This window comes from Mobula hypostoma, chromosome 5 (genome assembly GCF_963921235.1).
Source record: "Mobula hypostoma chromosome 5, sMobHyp1.1, whole genome shotgun sequence".
NCBI lineage: Eukaryota > Metazoa > Chordata > Chondrichthyes > Myliobatiformes > Myliobatidae > Mobula > Mobula hypostoma.
In genome coordinates, this window is record NC_086101.1 from 1,008,759 (window position 1) to 1,032,637 (window position 23,879).

General features: G+C 45.0%; 1 protein-coding gene across 1 annotated transcript; it reads left to right on the top strand.

The window, feature by feature from the left end:
- Positions 1–1,969: 1,969 nt before the first annotated feature.
- Positions 1,970–21,467, top strand: LOC134346470 (zinc-binding protein A33-like). The gene is made up of 7 exons (XM_063047838.1): positions 1,970–2,395; positions 2,769–2,864; positions 3,253–3,486; positions 9,673–9,695; positions 9,783–9,901; positions 12,784–12,789; positions 20,596–21,467. The coding sequence occupies exons 1-7, from the start codon at positions 1,970–1,972 to the stop codon at positions 21,189–21,191; spliced, it is 1,500 nt and encodes a 499-aa protein (XP_062903908.1). The 3' UTR covers positions 21,192–21,467.
- The last annotated feature ends 2,412 nt before the right edge of the window (positions 21,468–23,879 follow it).

The window sequence follows — 23,879 nt, forward strand, 5'->3', positions numbered from 1 at the left end:
CTGAAAAATGGCAGATGGAGTTTAATGCAGACAAGTGTGAGGTATTGCACATTGGAAGGACAAACCAAGATAGAACATACAGGGTTAATGGTAAGGCACTGAGGAGTGCAGTGGAACAGAGGGATCTGGGAATACAGATACAAAATTCCCTAAAAGTGGCGTCACAAGTAGATAGGGTCATAAAGAGAGCTTTTGGTACATTGGCCTTTATTAATCTAAGTACTGAATGTAAGAGCTGGAATGTTATGATGAGGTTGTATAAGGCATTGGTGAGGCCGAATCTGGAGTATTGTGTTCAGTTTTGGTCACCAAATTACAGGAAGGATATAAATAAGGTTGAAAGAGTGCAGAGAAGGTTTACAAGGATGTTGCCGGGACTTGAGAAACTCAGTTACAGAGAAAGGTTGAATAGGTTAGGACTTTATTCCCTGGAGCGTAGAAGAATGAGGGGAGATTTGATAGAGGTATATAAAATTATGATGGGTATAGATAGAGTGAATGCAAGCAGGCTTTTTCCACTGAGGCAAGGGGAGAAAAAAACCAGAGGACATGGGTTAAGGGTGAGGGGGGAAAAGTTGAAAGGGAACATTAGGGGGGACTTCTTCACACAGAGAGTGGTGGGAGTATGGAATGAGCTGCCAGACGAGGTGGTAAATGTGGGTTCTTTTTTAACATTTAAGAATAAATTGAAGAGATACATGAATGGGAGGTGTATGGAGGGATATGGTCCGTGTGCAGGTCAGTGGGACTAGGCAGAAAATGGTTCGGCATAGCCCAGAAGGGCCAAAAGGCCTGTTTCTGTGCTGTAGTTTCTATGGTTCTATGAAAGACTGGATCGACTAGGCTTATACTCGTTGAAATTTAGAAGATTGAGGGAGGATCTCATTGAAACATATAAAATCCTAAAGGGATTGGACAGGCTAGATGCAGGAAGATTGTTCCCGAGTTCCCGATGTTGGGGAAGTCCAGAATGAGGGGTCACAGTTTGAGGATAAAGGGGAAGCCTTTTAGGACCAAGATTCAGAAAAACTTCTTCACACAGATAGTGGTGAATCTGTGGAATTCTCTGCCACAGGAAACAGTTGAGGCCAGTTCATTGGCTATATTTAAGAGGGAGTTAGATATGTCCCTTGTGGCTAAAGGGATCAGGGGGTATGGGGGGAAGGCTGATACAGGGTTCTGAGTTGGATGATCAGCCATGATGATACTGAATGGTGGTGCAGGCTCGAAGGGCCGAATGGCCTACTCCTGCACCTATTTTCTATGTTTCTATAACCATCACACAGCACAATATTCTCTCCACATCCCTACTCTCCTGGCATGAACTAATTTTATAGTTGTTGTCACTGTTTACATATCCACCGTTTTACACTCCACTGCCAATCTCTTTAGACCTGAATAAAGATAAAAAAAACGAACTGCTGGAAGACCTCAGCGGGTCAGGCAGCACCTGTGGAGGGAAGTGGAGAATTGACATTTCGTGTTGAGACAGTCCAGGTGAAGGATCGCGACCCGGAAAGTCGATTGTACATTCCTCTCCATAGTTTCTGCCGGACCCGCTCAGTTCCTCCAGCATCGTGTTTCTCACTCGAGATTCTAGCATCTGCAGTCTCTTGTGTCTTCAGAACTTGCCCCTTTCAGTCCTGCCTCAGACTGAACCAGCAAAATCATGTTCATTCCCTGAGACTAAACACAAAACCTACCAGCCTTCTCCTTCCCACCCTCCCCCACCTTCTTTATAGGGCCTCTGCCCCTTCCCCCTACAGTCCTGACGAAGGTTTCCGGCCCGAAACGTCGACTCATTGTTTCCATGGATGCTGCCCGACCTGCTGAGTTCCTCCAGCGTGTTGTGAGTGTTGCTCCATTCCCCGAGACTGCAGCGCGTGTAGTGGACAGTCGCGGTACTGCAGGACATCAGCAGCTCCCCGAAAGTGAAAGGATTCTGAATCAGAAAGTGCTGGGAGTTAACATGGCTTCGAAAGGACAGGTCGAGAGTTTGACCGAGGAGGTAATCTGTCCCATCTGCCTGGATTTCTTCTGCCTGGATTTCTTCACCGATCCGGTGTCACTGGAGTGCGGGCACAACTTCTGTCGCTCTTGTATCACACGGTGTTGGGAGAGGGAGGGGAGAAACTCCTGCCCGGAATGTAGAGAGGTATTTGCTAACTGCACCCTCAGGGCCAGTCGGGCCTTAGCAAATCTGGCTGAAAAAGCTCGAAATCTAAACCTGAATCCGAAAGGTAAGGAAAGTAAACTTCACTGCGAGGAACATGAGGAAGAACTGAAGCTGTTTTGTGAAACGGACAAGACACTGATCTGCCTGATCTGTAGAGATGCGCAGGAACACAGAGAGCACCGCTTCCTGCCGATTAAAGAAGCTGTTAAAATCTACATGGTAAAAACTAACATTAATTTAATACTTCCTTTGTCCTGCATACCATCACACGAGCTTCCATAAACAAGATGTCATTCTCTGCAACTTCGTCCATCTCCAACGGGATTCTACCATCTATCCGTTCAACAGTCCACCTCCGCACCCCACAACTCTCCGCTTTCTATCGGGATCGCCCTCTACGTACTGTAACTCGCTCCTTCCCACTGAACTCACTCCTGGCACTGATAGCCCGAAACATCGAGTGTTTATTTCCTCTCGTAGCTGCCGACTGGCTCACTAAGTCCCTCCAGCATGTTGTGCAATAATCGGGTTTGATCGCCTATTTATTTTGATCCTTTTTTTCCCCCCATTTTCTTAACTCTCTGACTTCCAGGATCAGCTGAAATCTTCCTTAGACTCTCTCACAAAAATGGAATCAGACTTCCAGGAAAAGGAGCAGCAACAGAAAGAGAAGATTTCCGGAGTTCGGGTGAGGCTTCCTGAGCGGAATTCTGATATTTCTGTATAGTTTTGCTCCCTTTAATGCAGAATAGCAGAGTATCGCAGCTCCAGTGACCTGGGTTCGATGCTGACATCTGGTGCTGTCCGTGTGGAGTTTGCATGTTCTCCCTGTGATCACGACAGTTTCAGACATGGTTAATTACAATTAACCCTGTGAAGGTAGGGAGTGTATGTGAATCAAGTGGGAGTTAATGGGTCAATGAGGGAGAATAGGTTTCAGAAAAACGTGAAGGAATGGGGTTGACGGGAATGTTTCAGAGCTAACATGGACATTAATGGACCAAATGGTCTCCTTAATGTCATCAGGAAATATGCACAGCAATACAGTAAATTAATCTTCAGCTTTCATTCGACAGGAACAGTCACACAGCGTTCAGACCCACATCACATCCCAGTTTGTTGAACTGCACCAGATTATCACTGAGAAAGAGCAGAGTTTACTCAGGGATCTCAGGGAAGAAGAGGAGAGGATTCTAAATCCAATGGAGAAAAATCTTCAAAAGATTCAAGAGAATATAAGGCTTATTCAGGAGGAAATCACAAATTTAAAGGAACAGATGAATCAAAAAGACAGTCTGATATTTCTCAAGGTGACGGATTATGTTTCAATTTGTTTCTGCCAAAGGGCACTAAATGAACAATGGTATATTTGAAATAAACACATCACAGTGGCCAATTATAATAAATCATCGACATCACACAGATTGTTATACTTGTATGACACACCCTCCAATCACACGAATAATGTCGTTCCAAAATGTCGAAGATGTGTATTCGATCCTTTATCTGCAACATACGACCATGAAGCGATGAAACTGCAGCGTAATTAATCGTAAATTCATCAGCAACGAAGTGGTCAGCAAATGATATGCTATCCATTCGTCCACAGCTCAAAACTGCCCAGAACAAAGCACGAATATGTAACTTATTCCCTTCGCTGTTACCAGGCCCCCACACACGTGACTAGTTACCATAACAATCACGCAACACAGAAAACAATGCAGATAGGGCTATCAAAGGCAGAAAACAGATGCGTTGCTCCTACACACAGCATTTACAAATAGCCGTAAACTGTTTTTCATCAGACAATTGAAGCAGCTATTCAGGGTTGTCCCAAAAGTGGACTTCCACAACATCTGTACATCCCAGGTCAGAATGCAAACTTCTCTGAAATTTATTCTGATCATAAAACAGAGCTGGTGATTGTGTCATTAATTAGCACATTAAATATCCTCTAAAACTCCTATTAACACCCATTTCCAGTCAAAGGCTGTGAGTGTGTTTGGTGCAGTGGGTGTGAGGGTCTCTCTGTCAATCAGTGCGAACAAAGAATGTGACCCACACATCAGATGTATCCTCTATATCTGGTTTCTGTCAGATTAGGGAAACTTTCAATGTTACTTTAATTTTTCAGATAAGTTTCACATGGAATTATATCCCATTAGAAATGTAGAAACAGAAACATAGAAAACCTACAGCACAATACAGGCCCTTCAGTCCACAATGCTATGCCGAGCATGTGCTTATTTTAGGAATTACCTGAGGTTACCCATAGCCCTATATCTTTCGAAGCTCTATGTGTATCCAGGAGTCTCTTAAAAGACCTTTTCGTATCTGCCTCCACCACTGCCTGTACCTACTTCCAAGCACCCTAAAACTGTGTCCTCTCGTGTTAGTCATTTCAGCCCTGGGAAAAAGCCTCTGACTATCCACACGAACAATGCCTCTCATCATCTTATACACCTCTATCAGGTCACCTCTCATCCTCCGTCGCTCCAAGGAGAAAAGGCCGAGTTCACTCAACCTATTCTCATAAGGCATGCTCCCCAATCCAGGCAACATCCTTGTAAATCTCCTCTGCACCCTTTCTATAGTTTCCACATCCTTCCTGTAATGAGGTGACCAGAACTGAGCACAGTACTCCAAGTGGAGTCTGACCAGGGTCCTATATAGAAACATAGAAACATAGAAAATAGGTGCAGGAGTAGGCCATTCGGCCCTTCGAGCCTGCACCGCCATTTATTATGATCATGGCTGATCATCCAACTCAGAACCCCGCCCCAGCTTTCCCTCCATACCCCCTGACCCCTGTAGCCACAAGGGCCATATCTAACTCCCTCTTAAACATAGCCAATGAACTGGCCTCAACAGTTTGCTGTGGCAGAGAATTCCACAGATTCACCACTCTCTGTGTGAAGAAGTTTTTCCTAATCTCGGTCCTAAAAGGCTTCGCCTCTATCCTCAAACTGTGACCCCTCGTTCTGGACTTCCCCAACATCGGGAACAATCTTCCCGCATCTAGCCTGTCCAATCCCTTTAGGATCTTATACTTTTCAATCAGATCCCCCCTCAATCTTCTAAATTCCAACGAGTACAAGCCCAGTTCATCCAGTCTTTCTTCATATGAAAGTCCTGCCATCCCAGGAATCAATCTGGTGAACCTTCTTTGTACTCCCTCTATGGCAAAGATGTCTTTCCTCAGATTAGGGGACCAAAACTGCACACAATACTCCAGGTGTGGTCTCACCAAGGCCTTGTACAACTGCAGTAGTACCTCCCTGCTCCTGTACTCGAATCCTCTCGCTATAAATGCCAGCATACCATTCGCCTTTTTCACCGCCTGCTGTACCTGCATGCCCACTTTCAATGACTGGTGTATAATGACACCCAGGTCTCGTTGCACCTCCCCTTTTCCTAATCGGCCACCATTCAGATAATAATCTGTTTTCCTATTTTTGCCACCAAAGTGGATAACTTCACATTTATCCACATTAAATTGCATCTGCCATGAGTTTGCCCACTCACCCAACCTATCCAAGTCACCCTGCATCCTCTTAGCATCCTCCTCACAGCTAACACTGCCACCCAGCTTCGTGTCATCCGCAAACTTGGAGATGCTGCATTTAATTCCCTCATCCAAGTCATTAATATATATTGTAAACAACTGGGGTCCCAGCACTGAGCCTTGCGGTACCCCACTAGTCACCGCCTGCCATTCTGAAAAGGTCCCGTTTATTCCCACTCTTTGCTTCCTGTCTGCTAACCAATTCTCCACCCACACCAATACCTTACCCCCAATACCGTGTGCTTTAAGTTTCCACACTAATCTCCTGTGTGGCACCTTGTCAAAAGCCTTTTGAAAATCCAAATATACCATATCCACTGGTTCTCCCCTATCCACTCTACTAGTTACATCCTCAAAAAATTCTATGAGATTCGTCAGACATGATTTTCCTTTCACAAATCCATGCTGACTTTGTCCAATCATTTCACCGCTTTCCAAATGTGCTGTTATCACATCCTTGATAACTGACTCCAGCAGTTTCCCCACCACCGACGTTAGGCTAACTGGTCTATAATTCCCCGGTTTCTCTCTCCCTCCTTTTTTAAAAAGTGGGGTTACATTAGCCACCCTCCAATCCTCAGGAACTAGTCCAGAATCTAACGAGTTTTGAAAAATTATCACTAATGCATCCACTATTTCTTGGGCTACTTCCTTAAGCACTCTAGGATGCAGACCATCTGGCCCTGGGGATTTATCTGCCTTCAATCCCTTCAATTTACCTAACACCACTTCCCTACTAACATGTATTTCACTCAGTTCCTCCATCTCACTGGACCCTCTGTCCCTTACTATTTCTGGAAGATTATTTATGTCCTCCTTAGTGAAGACAGAACCAAAGTAATTATTCAATTGGTCTGCCATGTCCTTGCTCCCCATAATCAATTCACCTGTTTCTGTCTGCAGGGGACCTACATTTGTCTTTACCAGTCTTTTCCTTTTTACATATCTATAAAAGCTTTTACAGTCCGTTTTTATGTTCTCTGCCAGTTTTCTCTCATAATCCTTTTTCCCCTTCCTAATTAAGCCCTTTGTCCTCCTCTGCTGAACTCTGAATTTCTCCCAGTCCTCAGGTGAGCCACTTTCTCTGGCTAATTTGTATGCTACTTCTTTGGAATTGATACTACCCCTAATTTCTCTTGTCAGCCACGGGTGCACTACCTTCCTTGATTTATTCTTTTGCCAAACTGGGATGAACAATTGTTGTAGTTCATCCATGCAACCTTTAAATGCTTGCCATTGCATATCCACCGTCAATCCTTTAAGTGTCATTTGCCAGTCTATCTTAGCTAATTCACGTCTCATACCTTCAAAGTTACCCCTCTTTAAGTTCAGAACCTTTGTTTCTGAATTAACTATGTCACTCTCCATATTAATGAAGAATTCCACCATATTATGGTCACTCTTACCCAAGGGGCCTCTCACGACAAGATCGCTAATTAACCCTTCCTCATTGCTCAAAACCCAGTCCAGAATAGCCTGCTCTCTAGTTGGTTCCTCGACATGTTGGTTCAAAAAACCATCCCGCATACATTCCAAGAAATCCTCTTCCTCAGCACCTTTACCAATTTGGTTCACCCAGTCTACATGTAGATTGAAGTCACCCATTATAACTGCTGTTCCTTTATTGCACACATTTCTAATTTCCTGTTTAATACCATCTCCGACCTCACTACTACTGTTAGGTGGCCTGTACACAACTCCCACCAGCGTCTTCTGCCCCTTAGTGTTATGCAGCTCTACCCATATCGATTCCACATCTTCCCGGCTTATGTCCTTCCTTTCTATTGTGTTAATCTCTTCTTTAACCAGCAACGCCACCCCACCTCCCCTTCCTTCATGTCTATCCCTCCTGAATATTGAATATCCCTGAACGTTGAGCTCCCATCCCTGGTCACCCTGGAGCCATGTCTCTGTGATCCCAACTATATCATAATCATTAATAACAATCTGCACTTTCAATTCATCCACCTTATTATGAATGCTCCTTGCATTGACACATAAAGCCTTCAGGCGCTCTTTTACAACGCTCCTAGCCCTTGTACAATTATGTTGAAAAGTGGCCCTTTTTAATGCTTGCCCTGGATTTGTCGGCCTGCCACTTTTACTTTTCTCCTTTGTACTTTTTGCTTCTATGCTCACTTTACACCCCTCTGTCTCTCTGCACTGGTTCCCATCCCTCTGTTGTGAACTAACCTCCTCACGCCTAGCCTCTTTAATTTGATTCCCACCCCCCAACCATTCTAGTTTAAAGTCACCTCAGTAGCCCCCGCTAATCTCCCTGCCAGGATATTGGTCCCCCTAGGATTCAAGTGTAACCCGTCCTTTTTGTACAGGTCACACCTGCGCCAAAAGAGGTCCCATGATCCAAAAACTTGAATCCCTGCCCCCTGCTCCAATCCCTCAGCCACGCAACATTACATTATAGCTGCAACATTACCTCTTGGCTCTTAAACTCAATCCCACGGTTGATGAAGGCCAATATACCGTAAGCCTTCTTAACCACAGAGTCAACCTGCGCAGCTGATTTGAGTGTCCTATGGACTCGGACCCCAAGATTCCTCTGATCCTCCACACTGCCAAGTTTCTTACCATTAATACTATGTTCTGCCAGCATATTTGACCTGCCAAAGTGAACCACTTCACCATTACCTGGGTTGAACTCCATCTGCCACTTCTCAGCCCAGATTTGCATCCTATAGAGGACCCGCTGTAAACCTTGACAGCCCTTCACACTATTCACAACACCTCCAACCTTTGTGTCATCAGCAAATTCGCTAACACATCCCTCCATTTCCTCAGCCAGGTCATTTATAAAAATCACAAAGAGTAGGGGTCTCAGAACAGATCCCTGAGGTACACACCGACCTCCATGCAGAATATGATCTGTCTACAGCCACACTGTCTTCTGTGGGCAAGCCAGTTCTGCTTGCACAAATCAATGTCCCCTTGGATGCCTTGCTGAAATCCATATACACTACATCTACTGCTCTTCCTTCATCAATGTGTTTAGTCACATCCTCAAAAAATTCAATCAGGCTCATAAGGTACGACCTGCCTTTGACAAAGCCAGGCTGACTATTCCTAATTATATTATGCCTCTCCAAATGTTCATAAATCCTGTCTCTCTGGATGTTCTCCATCAATTTACCAACTACTGAAGTAAGACTCACGGGTCTATACTTTCCTGGGCTATCTCTACTCCCTTTCTTGAATAAGGGAACAACATCCACAACACTCCGATCCTCCAGAACCTCTCCCATCCCCACTGATGATGCAAAGATCATTGCCAGAGGCTTAGCAATCTCCTCCCTTACCTCCCATAGTGGCCTGGGGTACATCTCGTCCGGTCTGCATCATAAACAGGCCATTCGGTCCATCTTACCCTATCCGTTTCCCTGCTTCACAATCCTCCTCCCACCTGCTCACCACACCCAGCGACAGAGCCCCGAACTCCATGGTCCCTCACATGTTTATCCAGCTTCCCCATTACGTTCAGTCTCAGCTGTTCCGCTTCAACCACTCCTGTGGCAGTGGGTTCCACACCCTCTTCTCTAAATTTCTTATGGGATTTATTAAAATCCATCTGGAATTTCATCTCCCACAATTTTCCTCATAAATATCAGTACAGTTCCCTTCCCCGCACACAATTAAATCCATCACTGATCTTAAATTCCTCCATCTTATCACCCTGATGTCGTATCTGGATAAAAATGCACAACCTGTCCTGTCTTTCCTGTAAGATTCATCCACTCAGTAATGGTCTAACTTTCAGAAACATTCACTGTAATTTACCCCATGGTTCTGTATTGTTGGTGTGTGTGTGAGTGACTGCGGGAGTGGGAATTTTCAACACCTTGTGATGATTTGGATGAAATTCAGGATATGGACAGTAAGTCCAAGTCTAATTGGATTTGTGTTTTGTTTATTTCAGGAGGAAGCTCCATGGAACAGGAGGTAGGACATGCTCTTTACTGAAACCCTGGATGGATTTGTAAATTAGTTCAAAATTGCAGTTTATAACTAGCAGGTTAAAATTTACAGGATTAATGACGATGTCAAGGAATTGTCAGTGACAGATGAGGCCCTACCGTTTGAAACATTCGATCACCCCGATTTGCTGAACACAGTGCTGAGAGAAACACTTGATGCCATTAATCGAGGTAAAAATTTACAAAGATTCATTTCTCCATGTTCAATTAAGTTCTAATTTGAGGCAAAGCATGGCTATAATAATGACTGAAGGGGAACTGAAGTTTATTCCACATCAACCCCACCGACTGGGAGGCATCACTGTCACATGGTCAGCTGGAGATGTCAGACCCCTAAACACACCAGCACAGGGTCACAATACAACCAATACACGGGACTGGCTGATGAACCACTGTGTCCTGATCTCAGACACACTGCACTAACACGCCAAGACATGAGCTTGAATCCTACCACAGGAGCTGGGAAATTAATACTGACTTGATATTATAGGGAATAAAAGTGGGTATCAGTGTGGTGACCGGGATTGTCAGGAAAATACATAAGTCCTTTGTGCGCTGTGAGTGCAGACTCTGATTGACGCAGGTCTTCCCCTCTTCTGGATCAGCAACTCTCACTGTTGTTAGAGGTAGAAGAGGGGTGTGGTAGTGATAGGGGACTCAATTGTCAGGGGAACAGACAGGAGAGTCTGTGGACGTGAACTGGTCACCCCAATGGTATGTTGCCTCCTAGCTGCCGGGGTCAGAAAAGTCTCGGATCGTGTCTGTAGCATTTTAGAGAGGGAGGAGAAACAGCCAGATCTCCTGGTACATTTTGGTAGCAATTACCCAGGGAGTAAAAGCAAGTAGGTCTTGAACATAGAATTGAGAGAGCTCAGTACAAAGCTAAGAAGCTGTACCTCCAGGGCTGTCATTTCTGGATTGCTGCCTGTGCCACGTGCCAGTGCGGGTAGGAACAGAATGTTTTGGCAGATAAATGTGTGCCTGAGAATCTGGCATGGGGGAAGTACGACCTGTTCAAAAGTGACGGGTTGCACCTGGACCAGAGGGGGAGCAATGTTCTCTCAGAGGTTTGATAGAGCTGTTGGGGAGGGTTTCAACTGGCGTCGGGGAGGACTAGAGTGAAGGGACTCTGGATAGGACTAACGGTAAAAAAACCCCAGAGATAACGTGCAGTCAGACTATCAGTTAGGGCGTACAGATGCGAGGACAAAATCACAGCCAGCAGGGTGAGTGTAAGTGCATTAGGGACGCAGAATCAAAAAGGGTAGCAAATACAGTACTCAAAGTGTTAGATCTCATTGCATGGAGTATAAAAAATAAGGGTACAGCTTGTCAAGTATGATGTTGTGGCCATCACTGAATCGTGGCTGAAGGATGGTTGCAGCTCAGAACTGAATGTTCAAGGTTACACAACGTATTGGTTTGTCGCTGAGCCTACTAGGAAATCATCTCTACTGGATTGGGTATTATGCATTGAACCGGAGTTGATGAGGAAACTTAATGTAAAATAACCTTTAGGGGGCAGTGCTCACAACACGACAGAGTTCAATTTGAAATTTGATAAGGAGAAAGTGAAGTCTGACGTTGTAGTATTTCACTGGAGTAAAGGAAATTACAGTGATCTGAGAGAGGAGTTGGCCAAAGTAAATTGGAAGGAGATGCTGGCAGTGATGACAGCAGAGCAGAAATGGTGTCAGGTTCTGGGAAAATGAGGAAGGTGAAAGATAGATGTACTGCAAAAATTAAATGAATACTCAAATAGCAAAATAGTACAACCGTGGCTGACAAGGGAAGACAAGCTAATGTCAAAGCCAAAAAGAGAATGCATATAACAAAGCAAAAATTAGTAGGAAGTCAGAGGTTTGGGAAGCTTTTAATATCTACTGAGAGGAACTAAAAGAATCATTGGGAAGGGAAAAATGAAAAAAATGAAATGAATTTACGTTATTACTTACGTCCTTCTTTACGTTAAGTCTCTGTCTAAATGTCATGGTCCGGTCCGTAAAGTATGAATTCCAGTTCACAGTCCGGTCCATCGTTCATTATTCCAGGTTTTCTGGTTTTCCCTTTTTCCTGTTGGGTGTTCTAATTGAGGCAGCTGATTCACATTTTGGGCTGGCTACATAAATAGCTCCTTGGTTCGGCTTCAGTTGCCGGATTGTTCCTGTCCAAACCTCCTGTCTGTATCCCTTTGCTCCTTCCCCCTGAAGCCTTGGCCTGCAACTGGTGTCTGAAGCCTTGCTTTGCGTTGCCTCGCCTCACCTGTAACCTTTGCCTGAACCGCTGTCAAGTTCAACTGCCGGAGCAAGATAAGGAACTGTCTATCATTGTTTGGAATTGTCTCTCTGTATCCACGCCGTCACTAGGTAGGTCCGGCTGTTTGCCGCTACCTTGAGTTGGGAACTGTCTTGTCATGTTTAGCATTCTGTGTATGAGTCCCGGCCCTATGTCCTGATCCCAAGGAGGCGTCCAGGCTCTATGCTCCTGTCTCTCCCTCGACCAAGGCTCAGCGCTCCTGTCCTACTTCGACTAAGTCAAGGCTTCGTGTTCTTGTCCAGTCCATGTGCCTCGTCCTGTGCTGGAGTTCACTCGTCCTGTACTGGAGTTCCCTCATCTTGCCCAGGAGTCTCTTGTTCTCTTCTGTAGCCTCGCCTAGTCCTGTCTCCCAAGAGTCATGTCTTCACCTAGTTCTGGAGTCTGAGCCCGAGTCAAGACCCAGGTTTTGGGTCCTTGTCTATTCTCTGGCTCGCTATGTCCTCGCCTCGAGGAGCCCGGGCCTCGCCATGTCCTCGCCTTGGGGAGCCACGTCTTGGCCTCGGGGAGCCCGGGCCTCACCACATCCTGGCCTCGGGGAACCCAAGCCACGTCCAGTCCTGTAGCCACGTCACGTCCTCGCCTAGTTCTGGGGTCCGAGCCCGAGTCAAGACCCAGTTTCTGGGTCCTTGACCAGTCTCTGGCTTAGGGTCCAAGCCCAGGCTCCTACCTCCCAGTTCCTAGTCCTGGTCCTCCTCACCTAGCCAATGTCCTAGCCCATGTCTGTGTTCTTGTCTCAGCTCCTAGTCACATCCAGTCACGTCCCGAACTCTAGTCTCTAGTCCTGTCCTGTTCCTATTACTTCAGTGTTTGTGTCTTGCATTTGGGTCCACCGTCAATGCCCACCCTTATGACACTAAATGAGCAATGTGCAATTTATAGTAATATATTAAATAAAATGTATAACATACTCGTCAATATAACGTAGAAATACAGTTGTCTGAGCATGAGTTAAGCAGTCTGATGGCCTGGTGGAAGCTGTCCCGGAGCCTGTTGGTCCTGGCTTTTACGCTGCGATACCATTTCCCGGATGTTAGCAACTGGTACAGTTTCTGGTTGGGGTGACCCGAGTCTCCAAAGATCCTTCAGGACCCTTTTATACACATGCCTTTGTAAAACAAGTTAGCAAACAATATCAAATTGTGTTTCTTATTGTGAAAAATAGAGGTGAGAGTGATATAGAATCGCTAGGAAATGAGGCCAGATGTATAATAATGGGGGACAAAGAGATGGCAGATGAAGGAAATGAGTATTTTGCATTGGTCTTCACTGTGGAAGACACTAGCACTGTGCCAGATGCTGAAGGGAGTGAGGGAAGAGAAGTGAGTGCGGTTACTGTTACAGGGCAGAAGGCACTGTGCCAGATGCTGAAGGGTGGGAGGGAAGAGAAGTGAGTGCGGTTACTGTCACAAGGGAGAAGGCACTGTGCCAGATGCTGAAGGGTGGGAGGGAAGAGAAGTGAGTGTGGTTACTGTTACAGGGCAGAAGGCACTGTGCCAGATGCTGAAGGGTGGGAGAGAAGTGAGTGCGGTTACTGTTAGAGGGCAGAAGGCACTGTGCCAGATGCTGAAGGGAGGGAGGGAAGAGAAGTGAGTGCGGTTACTGTTACAGGGCAGAAGGCACTGTGCCAGATGCTGAAGGGTGGGAGGGAAGAGAAGTGAGTGTGGTTACTGTTACAAGGGAGAAGGTGCTCGAAAAGGTGAAAGAACGTGAAGGCACATAAGTCACCCGGACAAGATGAACTGCACCCTCGTGTTCTGAAAGAGTTTGCGGTAGACATTGTGGAGGCATTTTAAATGATCTTTCAAAAATCATTGGTGCCGGGGGCTGGAAAATTGCAAATGTCACTTAACTCTTTCAGTAGAGGAAGGCAGGGCAAATTCTTCCCATGTCCTAATGAGGGGCAGCGGGTGATGGGGTTGTGGGAAACATAGAAACATAGAAAATAGGTGCAGGAGTAGGCCATTCGGCCCTTTGAGCCTTCACCGCTATTTATTATGATCATGGCTGATCATCCTACTCAGAACCCTGCACCAGCCTTCCCTCCATACCCCCGATCCCTTTAGCCACAAGGGCCATATCTAACTCCCTCTTAAATATAGCCAATGAACTGGCCTCAACTGTTTCCTGTGGCAGAGAATTCCACAGATTCACCACTCTCTGTGAAGAGGTTTCTCCTCATCTCGGTCCTAAAAGGCTTCTCCTTTATCCTCAAACTGTGACCCCTCGTTCTGGACTTCCCCAACGTCGGGAACAATCTTCCTGCATCTAGCCTGACCAATCCCTTTAGGATTTTATACGTTTCAATCAGATCCCCCCTCAATCTTCTAAATTCCAACGAGTACAAGCCCAGTTCATCCAGTCTTTCTTCATATGAAAGTCCTGCCATCCCAGGAATCAATCTGGTGAACCTTCTTTGTACTCCCTCTATGGCAAGGATGTCTTTCCTCAGATTAGGGGACCAAAACTGCACACAATACTCCAGGTGTGGTCTCACCAAGGCCTTGTACAACTGTAGTAGTACCTCCGTGCTCCTGTACTCGAATCTTCTCGTTATAAATGCCAGCATACCATTCGCCTTCTTCACCGCCTGCTGTACCTGCATGCCCACTTTCAATGACTGGTGTATAATGACACACAGGTCTCGTTGCACCTCCCCTTTTCCTAATTGGCCACCATTCAGATAATAATCTGTTTTCCTATTTTTGCCACCAAAGTGGATAACTTCACATTTATCCACATTAAATTGCATCTGCCATGAATTTGCCCTCTCACCCAACCTATCCAAGTCACCCTGCATCCTCTTAGCATTCTCCTCAGAGCTAACACTGCTGCCCAGCTTCGTGTCATCCGCAAACTTGGAGATGCTGCATTTAATTCCCTCATCCAAGTCATTAATATATATTGTAAACAACTGGGGTCCCAGCACTGAGCCTTGCGGTACCCTACTAGTCACTGCCTGCCATTCTGAAAAGGTCCGTTTATTCCCACTCTTTGCTTCCTGTCTGCTAACCAATTCTCTATCCACATCAATACCTTACCCCCAATTCCGTGTGCTTTAAGTTTGCACACTAATCTCCTGTGTGGGACCTTGTCAAAAGCCTTTTGAAAATCCAAATATACCACATCCACTGGTTCTCCCCTATCCACTCTACTAGTTACATCCTCAAAAAATTCTGAGATTCGTCAGACATGATTTTCCTTTCACAAATCCATGCTGACTTTGTCTGATCATTTCACCGCTTTCCAAATGTGCTGTTATCACATCTTTGATAACTGACTCCAGCAGTTTCCCCACCACTGATGTTAGGCTAACCGGTCTATAATTCCCCGGTTTCTCTCTCCCTCCTTTTTTAAAAAGTGGGGTTACATTAGCCACCCTCCAATCCTCAGGAACTAGTCCAGAATCTAACCAGTTTTGAAAAATTATCACCAATGCATCCACTATTTCTTGGGCTACTTCCTTAAGCACTCTGGGATGCAGACCATCTGGCCCTGGGGATTTATCTGCCTTTAATCCCTTCAATTTACCCAACACCACTTCCCTACTAACATGTATTTCCCTCAGTTCCTCCATCTCACTGGACCCTCTGTCCCCTACTATTTCTGGAAGATTATTTATGTCCTCCTTAGTGAAGACAGAACCAAAGTAATTATTCAATTGGTCTGCCATGTCCTTGCTCCCCATAATCAATTCACCTGTTTCTGTCTGTAGGGGACCTACATTTGTCTTAACCAATCTTTTTCTTTTCACATATCTATAAAAGCTTTTACAGTCAGTTTTTATGTTCCCTGCCAGTTTTCTCTCATTATCTTTTTTCCCCTTCCTAATTAAGCCCTTTGTCCTCCTCTGCTGAACTCTGAATTTCTCCCAGTCCTCAGGTGAGCCATTTTTCTGGCTAATATGTATGCTTCTTCTTTAGAATTGATACTATCCCTAATTTCTCTTGTCAGCCACGGGTGCACTACCTTCCTTGATTTATTCTTTGGCCAAACTGGGATGAACAATTGTTGTAGTTCATCCATGCAATCCTTAAATGCCTGCCATTGCATATCCACCGTCAATCCTTTTAAGTGTCATTTGCCAGTCTATCTTAGCTAATTCACGTCTCATACCTTCAAAGTTACCCTTCTTTAAGTTCAGAACCTTTGTTTCTGAATTAACTATGTCACTCTCCATCTTAATGAAGAATTCCACCATATTATGGTCACTCTTACCCAAGGGGCCTCTCATGACAAGATTGCTAATTAACCCTTCCTCATTGCTCAAAACCCAGTCCAGAATAGCCTGCTCTCTAGTTGGTTCCTCGACATGTTGGTTCAAAAAACCATCCCGCATACATTCCAAGAAATCCTCTTCCTCAGCACCTTTACCAATTTGGTTCACCAAATCTACATGTAGATTGAAGTCACCCATTATAACTGCTGTTCCTTTATTGCACAGATTTCTAATTTCCTGTTTAATACCATCTCCGACCTCACTACTCCTGTTAGGTGGCCTGTACACAACTCCCACCAGCGTTTTCTGCCCCTTAGTGTTATGCAGCTCTACCCATATCGATTCCACATCTTCCCGGCTTATGTCCTTCCTTTCTATTGCGTTAATCTCTTCTTTAACCAGCAATGCTACCCCACCTCCTTTTCTTTCATGTCTATCCATCCTGAATATTGAATATCCCTGAACGTTGAGCTCCCATCCCTGGTCATCCTGGAGCCATGTCTCTGTGATCCCAACTATATCATAATCATTAATAACAATCTGCACTTTCAATTCATCCACCTTATTACGAATGCTCCTTGCATTGACACACAAAGCCTTCAGGCGCTCTTTTACAACTCTCTTAGCCCTTATACAATCATGTTGAAAAGTGGCCCTTTTTGATGCTTGCCCTGGATTTGTCGGCCTGCCACTTTTACTTTTCTCCTTACTACTTTTTGCTTCTACCCTCACTTTACACCCCTCTGTCTCTCTGCACTGGTTCCCATCCCCCTGTTGTGAACTAACCTCCTCTTGCCTAGCCTCTTTAATTTGATTCCCACCCCCCAACCATTCTAGTTTAAAGTCACCTCAGTAGCCCTCGCTAATCTCCCTGCCAGGATATTGGTCCCCCTAGGATTCAAGTGTAACCCGTCCTTTTCGTACAGGTCACGCCTGTGCCAAAAGAGGTCCCAATGATCCAAAAACTTGAATCCCTGCCCCCTGCTCCAATCCCTCAGCCACGCATTTATCCTCCACCTCATCGCATTCCTACTCTCACTGTCGTGTGGCACAGGCAGTAATCCCGAGATTACTACCTTTGCGGTCCTTTTTCTCAACTCCCTTCCTAGCTCCCTATATTCTCCTTTCAGGACCTCTTCCCTTTTCCTACCTATGTCATTGGTACCTATATGTACCAGGACCTCTGGCTCCTCACCCTCCCACTTCAGGATATCTTGGACAGGATCAGAAATATCCCGGACCCTGGCACCAGGGAGGCAAACTACCATCCGGGTCTCTGGACTGCGTCCACAGAATCGCCTATCAGACCCCCTTACTATCGAGTCCCCTATCACAACTGCCCTCCTCTTCCTTCCCCTACCCTTCTGAGCTACAGGGGACATCATTTCCCATCTTTGTCCCCCTCCAGCTTCTCGTTATGTCCACACACACAGTTCACCCACAGGCTCTCCACCCCTCGCCCAGCAGGTACTCGTTCAATCTGCCATTCATCTCTCCCCTACTGGTTCCCATTATCACCTCCTTTACTCTCTCTAACCTTCACCCACCCCCACTTCACACTTACAAATGAATGTCAACATTGAATGATAAACATAAAATATTCTGCGGATGCTGGGGGTCAAAACAACACTCACAACATGCTGGAGGAACTCAGCAGGTCGGGCAGCATCCATGGAAACGGTCAGTCAGCGTTTCGGGCCAGAAACTGCCTGTTCCTGACCTGTACCATTCTATGTTCTCTGTTCCCTGTTCAGAAGAATGAGAGGAGATCTCAGGGAAACACGAAATTCCTTCAGTGCTCAACAGGCAGGATACAGGGAGGATATTTCCCCCGACAGAGAAGTTAAGGGTCAGGGGTCACTGTCTGTTTTGAATTCTCAGCACTCGTGGCGGGGGGAGGGGGTCTGAGGGTTCTTAGCCATTCAGTTCACAAAGCCATCGCCATACAGCTTAGAAATATGCCCTTCGACCATTACCTCTGTGCTGACCCATTTACCCATCTACGTTCATCCCACTGGCTGGCATTAGGTCATTGTCCACGGGAATGGTACCAGAGGATTGGAGGGAGGCGAATGTTGTCCCCTTGCTCAAAAAAGGTAGTAGGGATAGTCCGGGTAATTATCGACCAGTGAGCCTTGCATCTGTGGTGGGAAAGCTGTTGGAAAAGATTCTTAGAGATAGGATCTCTGGGCATTTAGAGAATCATGGTCTGATCAGGGACAGTCAGCATGGCTTTGCGAAGGGCAGATTGTGTCTAACAAGCCTGATAGAGTTCTTTGAGGAGGTGACCAGGCGTATCAATGAGGGTAGTGCAGTGGATATGATTTTCTGGATTTTAGTAAGGCATTTGACAAGGTTCCACATGGTAGGCTTATTCAGAAAGTCAGAAGGCATGGGATCCAGGGAAGTTTGGCCAGGTGGATTCAGAATTGGCTTGCCTGTAGAAGGCAGAGGGTCGTGGTGGAGGGAGTACATTCGGATTAGAGGGTTGTGACTAGTGGTGTCCCACAAGGATCTGTTCTGGGAGCTCCACTTTTCGTAATTTTTATTAACGACCTGGATGTGAGGGTAGAAGTGAGTTGGCAAGTTTGCAGACGATACAAAGGTTGGTGGTGGTGTAGATAGTGTAGAGGATTGTCGAAGATTGCAGAGAGACAATGATAGGATGCAGAAGTGGGCTGATAAGTGGCAGGTGGAGATCAACCCGGAGAAGTGTGAGCTGGTACACTTTGGAAGGACAAACTCCAAGGCAGAGTACAAAGTAAATGGCAGGATACTTGGTAGTGTGGAGGAGCAGAGGGATCTGGGGTTACATGTCCACAGATCCCTGAAAATTGTCTCACGGGTAGATAGGGTAGTTAAGAAAGCTTATGGGGTGTTAGCTTTCATAAGTCGAGGGATTCAGTTTAAGAGTCGCGATGTAATGATGCGGCTCTATAAAACTCTGGTTAGGCCACACTTGGAGTACTGTGTCCAGTTCTGGTCACCTCACTATTGGAAGGATGTGGAAGCATTGGAAAGGGTACAGAGGAGATTTACCAGGATGCTGCGTGGTTTAGAAAGAATGCATTATGATCAGAGATTAAGGGAGCTAGGGCTTTACTCTTTGGAGAGAAGGAGGATGAGAGGAGACATGGTAGAGGTGTATAAGAAATTAAGGGGAATAGATAGAGTGGACAGCCAGCACCTCTTCCCCAGGGCACCACTGCTCAATACAAAAGAACATGGCTTTAAGGTAAGGGGTGGAAAGTTCAAGGGGGATATTAGAGGAAGGTTTTTTATTCAGAGAGTGGTTGGTGCGTGGAATGCACTGCCTGAGTCAGTGGTGGAGGCAGATACACTAGTGAAGTTTAAGAGACTACTAGACAGGTATATGGAGGAATTTAAGGTGGGGGGTTATATGGGAGGCAGGCTTTGAGGGTTGGTACCATATTGTGGGCTGATGGGCCTGTGCTGTGCTGTACTATTCTATGTTCTATATCTCCTTCTGTGCCTTGCCTATTGAAGTGTCTGTCCAAGTGTCTCTTAAACTCAGTGGACTGGAGGCCTGTAACCTGCTGCTCAGTGTTGGAGCACATTTGTTTGTCATTCATATTCATGATTTGGATGAGAATGCAGGTGACATAGTTAGTAGGTTTATGGGTGACACTAGAAATCATGGTATAGTGGACAGGAAAGAGGGTTACCTCTGTTTATACTAGACCCTTAATCAACTGTAGAGGTGGGTGCAGTGACAATGTTTTGACAGACATCTTACGAGGTACGTGGATAAGAAAGGGGGAAAGGAATAATGGGCATATGGGACTAGTTCATTAAAGCAAATTGGTCCGCACGAACAAATTGGGCCGAAGAGCCGCTGTGACCTCCTGTTTAAATCAATTCACTCACCCGCTTCCCATCTTAATCCACCCCTTTCCCGCACTCGTTTCTGCTGTCTATCTCCCCAATTTATTTCTATTCTTGAGGGAAGATGTCGACCTGAAAAGTAGACTGTTCATCTCTCTCCATACATGCTGCCCGACCCGCTCGGTTCCTCCAGCATTTTGTGTCTGTTTGATCGGGAAATCTCTGCTCTCTGTCCAGCGGAAAACCCTTGGGGAGAAATAAGTTGTCCATCCACTTTCGTCAGGTCAAACCACGGGAAAGGTTCGTGTCGGCTATCCGACCCCGGGGCCGCGCTGCCCGGGCATCGACCCCCTCCCGCACCCCCGCGGTCCCCGGGCATCGACCCCCTCCCACCCCCCCCCGATCCCCGGGGCCGCGCTGCCCGAGCACCCCGCCTCCCCCCGGTCCCCCGGGACTCTCTAATTCTCTGCTGCTCCCCCCCCCCCAGTCTCTGTCACCCTGGATGTGGAAACGGCGCATCCGGAGCTGGAGGTGTCTGAGGATCGGAAGAGTGTGAGATGGACCGGGACACGGAGGAATCTCCCTGAGACCGGGAAGAGGTTCACAGGCCGGGCTTGTGTGCTGGGATCGGAGGGATTCACATCAGGGAGACATTACTGGGAGGTGGAGGTGACGGGGAATCGGGTCTGGTGTCTGGGAGTCGCCGCAGAGTCTGTGACGAGGAAGCGAGGGTTCACTCTGAGTCCGGAGACCGGATTCTGGGCCATCAGGCGGTATTATGACGTGATGAATGTTATCCCCTCCCCTGAGTCCCGTATCCGTGCAGGGATCGCGTTGATGCGTCACGTGATAAAGTTTCTCCCCTCCCCTGTGACCCGTCTCCCTGCCGGTCCCATCCCCGAGAGGGTGGGAGTGTATCTCAGTTACGAGTCCGGGAGAGTTTCATTTTACAACGCGGAGACCAAATCCCATCTCCACACCTTCACTGGGAACAAATTCACGGAGAAACTTCATCCTTTCTTCTGGCCTTGGGATAGAAACCAGTGGCTGAGGATCTGCTCCGGTTCGGCTCCGGGTCTGTAAACGGGTCGGGTCCCGGGACCACCGTCAGGAATAAGGTCCCTGTGCGCGGAGAGTGAAATAAACGCGAGATGATAATAATCGATCCCGTCAACCGAACAGAAACACCGTGGATTCAGCCGCAGCCGCGGGGCAGCGGGTCCTGAGCTCCCCCGGGTCCTAAAGTCCAACCGCAACGGGGGCGGTGCTGACTGGGAGAGGGGGTTAGGGTGAATCTTTGTAAGACCATAAACACACAGGAGTAGAATTAGGCCGTTCAACCCATCGACTCTGCTCCGGCATGCAATCAATGCCGATCTCGCATCGCACTCAACCCCATACACCTGCCTTCACGCCATATCCTCTGATGGCCTGACTGATCCGGAAATGATCTTTTCTTCATCAATCTTTTCATTAATTTTAAAAAGTACATATATGCAAACAAGAGGAAAATTATCTCAGATATGTATATCGATAACACTACATATAAAAGGTAAAATAAACATTATCAAAATCATACATAGTATTAATCCAATAATATATAATAAAAATAAAATAATCAATTCTCTTATTTCATAAAGATTAAAAAAGATAAAGGAACCCCACTATTCGCTATTAACAAAAACAAAAGGTTAAAAAAAAACAAAAAGAGTTAAAAAGGGGGACTGGACAGCCCATACTGAGAGTAAAAGCAAGAAGAAAGAAACTTTCTGATCAAATCCAAAATTTTGAGAAAATAACTGGAAGGGCAATAGATCAAACCATATGAAAATATTTAATAAAAGGTCACCAGGTTTCTTCAAATTTAAAGGATGTATCAAATGTCCGACTTCTTATTTTCTCTAAACTTAGACAGGACATAATGGAGGAAAGCCAATAAAAACAGTAGGTGGATTAGAATCCTTCCATTTAAGCAAAATGGCTCTCCTAACCAATAAAGTTGTAAAAGCTGTCATCCGTTGAGCGGAAACAGGAATATATCATGCTTCTGGTGGAATGATCCCAAAAATTGCTCTAAATAAATTCGGTTGTAGGTCTAAATTCAAGACTTTTGATAAAGTTTTAAAGACATTTTTCCAAAAATGATCTATCTTGATACAAGACCAAAACATATGAGTTAAAGTCGCCACCTCAATATTACATCTGTCGCAAATAGGGAAAATACGGGCTAATTTATCGTTTGACATATGTGCCCTGTGCACTACCTTGAACTGTATCAAGGAATAACCGGCTCAAATAGATGAAGTATTTACCAAATGAAAAATTTTATCCAATTGATTATCTGAAAGTGACTCTTGAAATTCCAATTCCCACGCACCTTTAATTTTATCATTAGATACCATTCGCAAATTCAATAAACATTGATAAGTTATAGCTATCAGTGTTTCTTGAAACGGTTTAACCTGAAAGAGGGTATCTATCATATTGGGTGGATAAGCAGAGGGAAAATTTGGAAGTAAACTACGGAAAAAATTCCTAATTTGTAAATATCTAAAAAAAGTGTGCATTAGATAAGTCATATTTCTCCACCAACTGAGTGAAAGACATTAAACAATCCCCATGAACAAAACTAAAAACGTTACTGTTCCCTTGGTTTTCCAAATTAAAAAGGTCTGATCGGAAATTGATGGTTTAAAAAATAGTTAAGATGGATTTTACCAGGAAGAACAAAGTTATTAAACTAAAAAAAATCGATGAAACTGAAACCAAATTCTTAATGTATGTTTAATAATGGGATTGAGGTCTCGACTACCAATCTCAGAAAGCAAAAAAGGAAGAGGAGCTCCCAGTAAAGAGGCCAAAGAATACCCCTTCACCGAGTTTTTCTCCAAATCCGCCCATAGATGACAGATATGTATGTCTGAATAATGAATCCAAAACGAAATATGTCGAATATTAATTGATCAGTAATACATTCTAAAATTTGGCAAAGCCATACCACCATACTTTTTAAATTTCTGCGACAGAGGTTTACTCAATCTAGGATTTTTATTATTCCAAATATAAGATAAAATTTTAGAGTCTATTCTGTCAAAAATAGTTTAGGAACAAAGGAAGGGATTGCTTGAAATACATATAAGAACTTCGGTAGAACTATCATTTTAATAGCATTAATTCGACCAATAAATGATAATGTCATAGGAAACCATTTTGAAAGTATTTGTTACGTATATTCAATTAATGGAAGAAAGTTATACTTATGCAGGTCCTGAAAATTTTTAGTAATTTTAATACCAAGATAAGTAAAGTTATTTTTACCAAGGCTAAAAGGAATTTGATTGTATTGATCAAAATTAGTTATAAATAGGAAATAACTCACTTTTGTGTAAATTTAATTTATATCCAGTAAAACTACAAAGTTCATAAAATATAGACAACATAGAAGGAATAGATTTCTTAGGATCTGAAATATAAACCTAACAAGTCATCTGCATACAACGAAACCTTATGCACTTTATCTCTTCTCTTAATACCTTGAACTTTGTTGGAGTCCCGAAGAGCAATAGCAAGAGGTTCTAAAGCCAGGTTGAATAACAATGGACTACGAGGACGACCCTGCCGGGTACCTCTGTATAGTCTAAAATAAGGAGATTTTTGATTATTAGTTATAACTGCTGCCATAGGATTTTGAAAGATCAGCTTAATCCAGGAAAGAAAACCTGGACCAAAATTAAATCTTTCTAAAAACTCGAATAAATAAGACCACTCCTG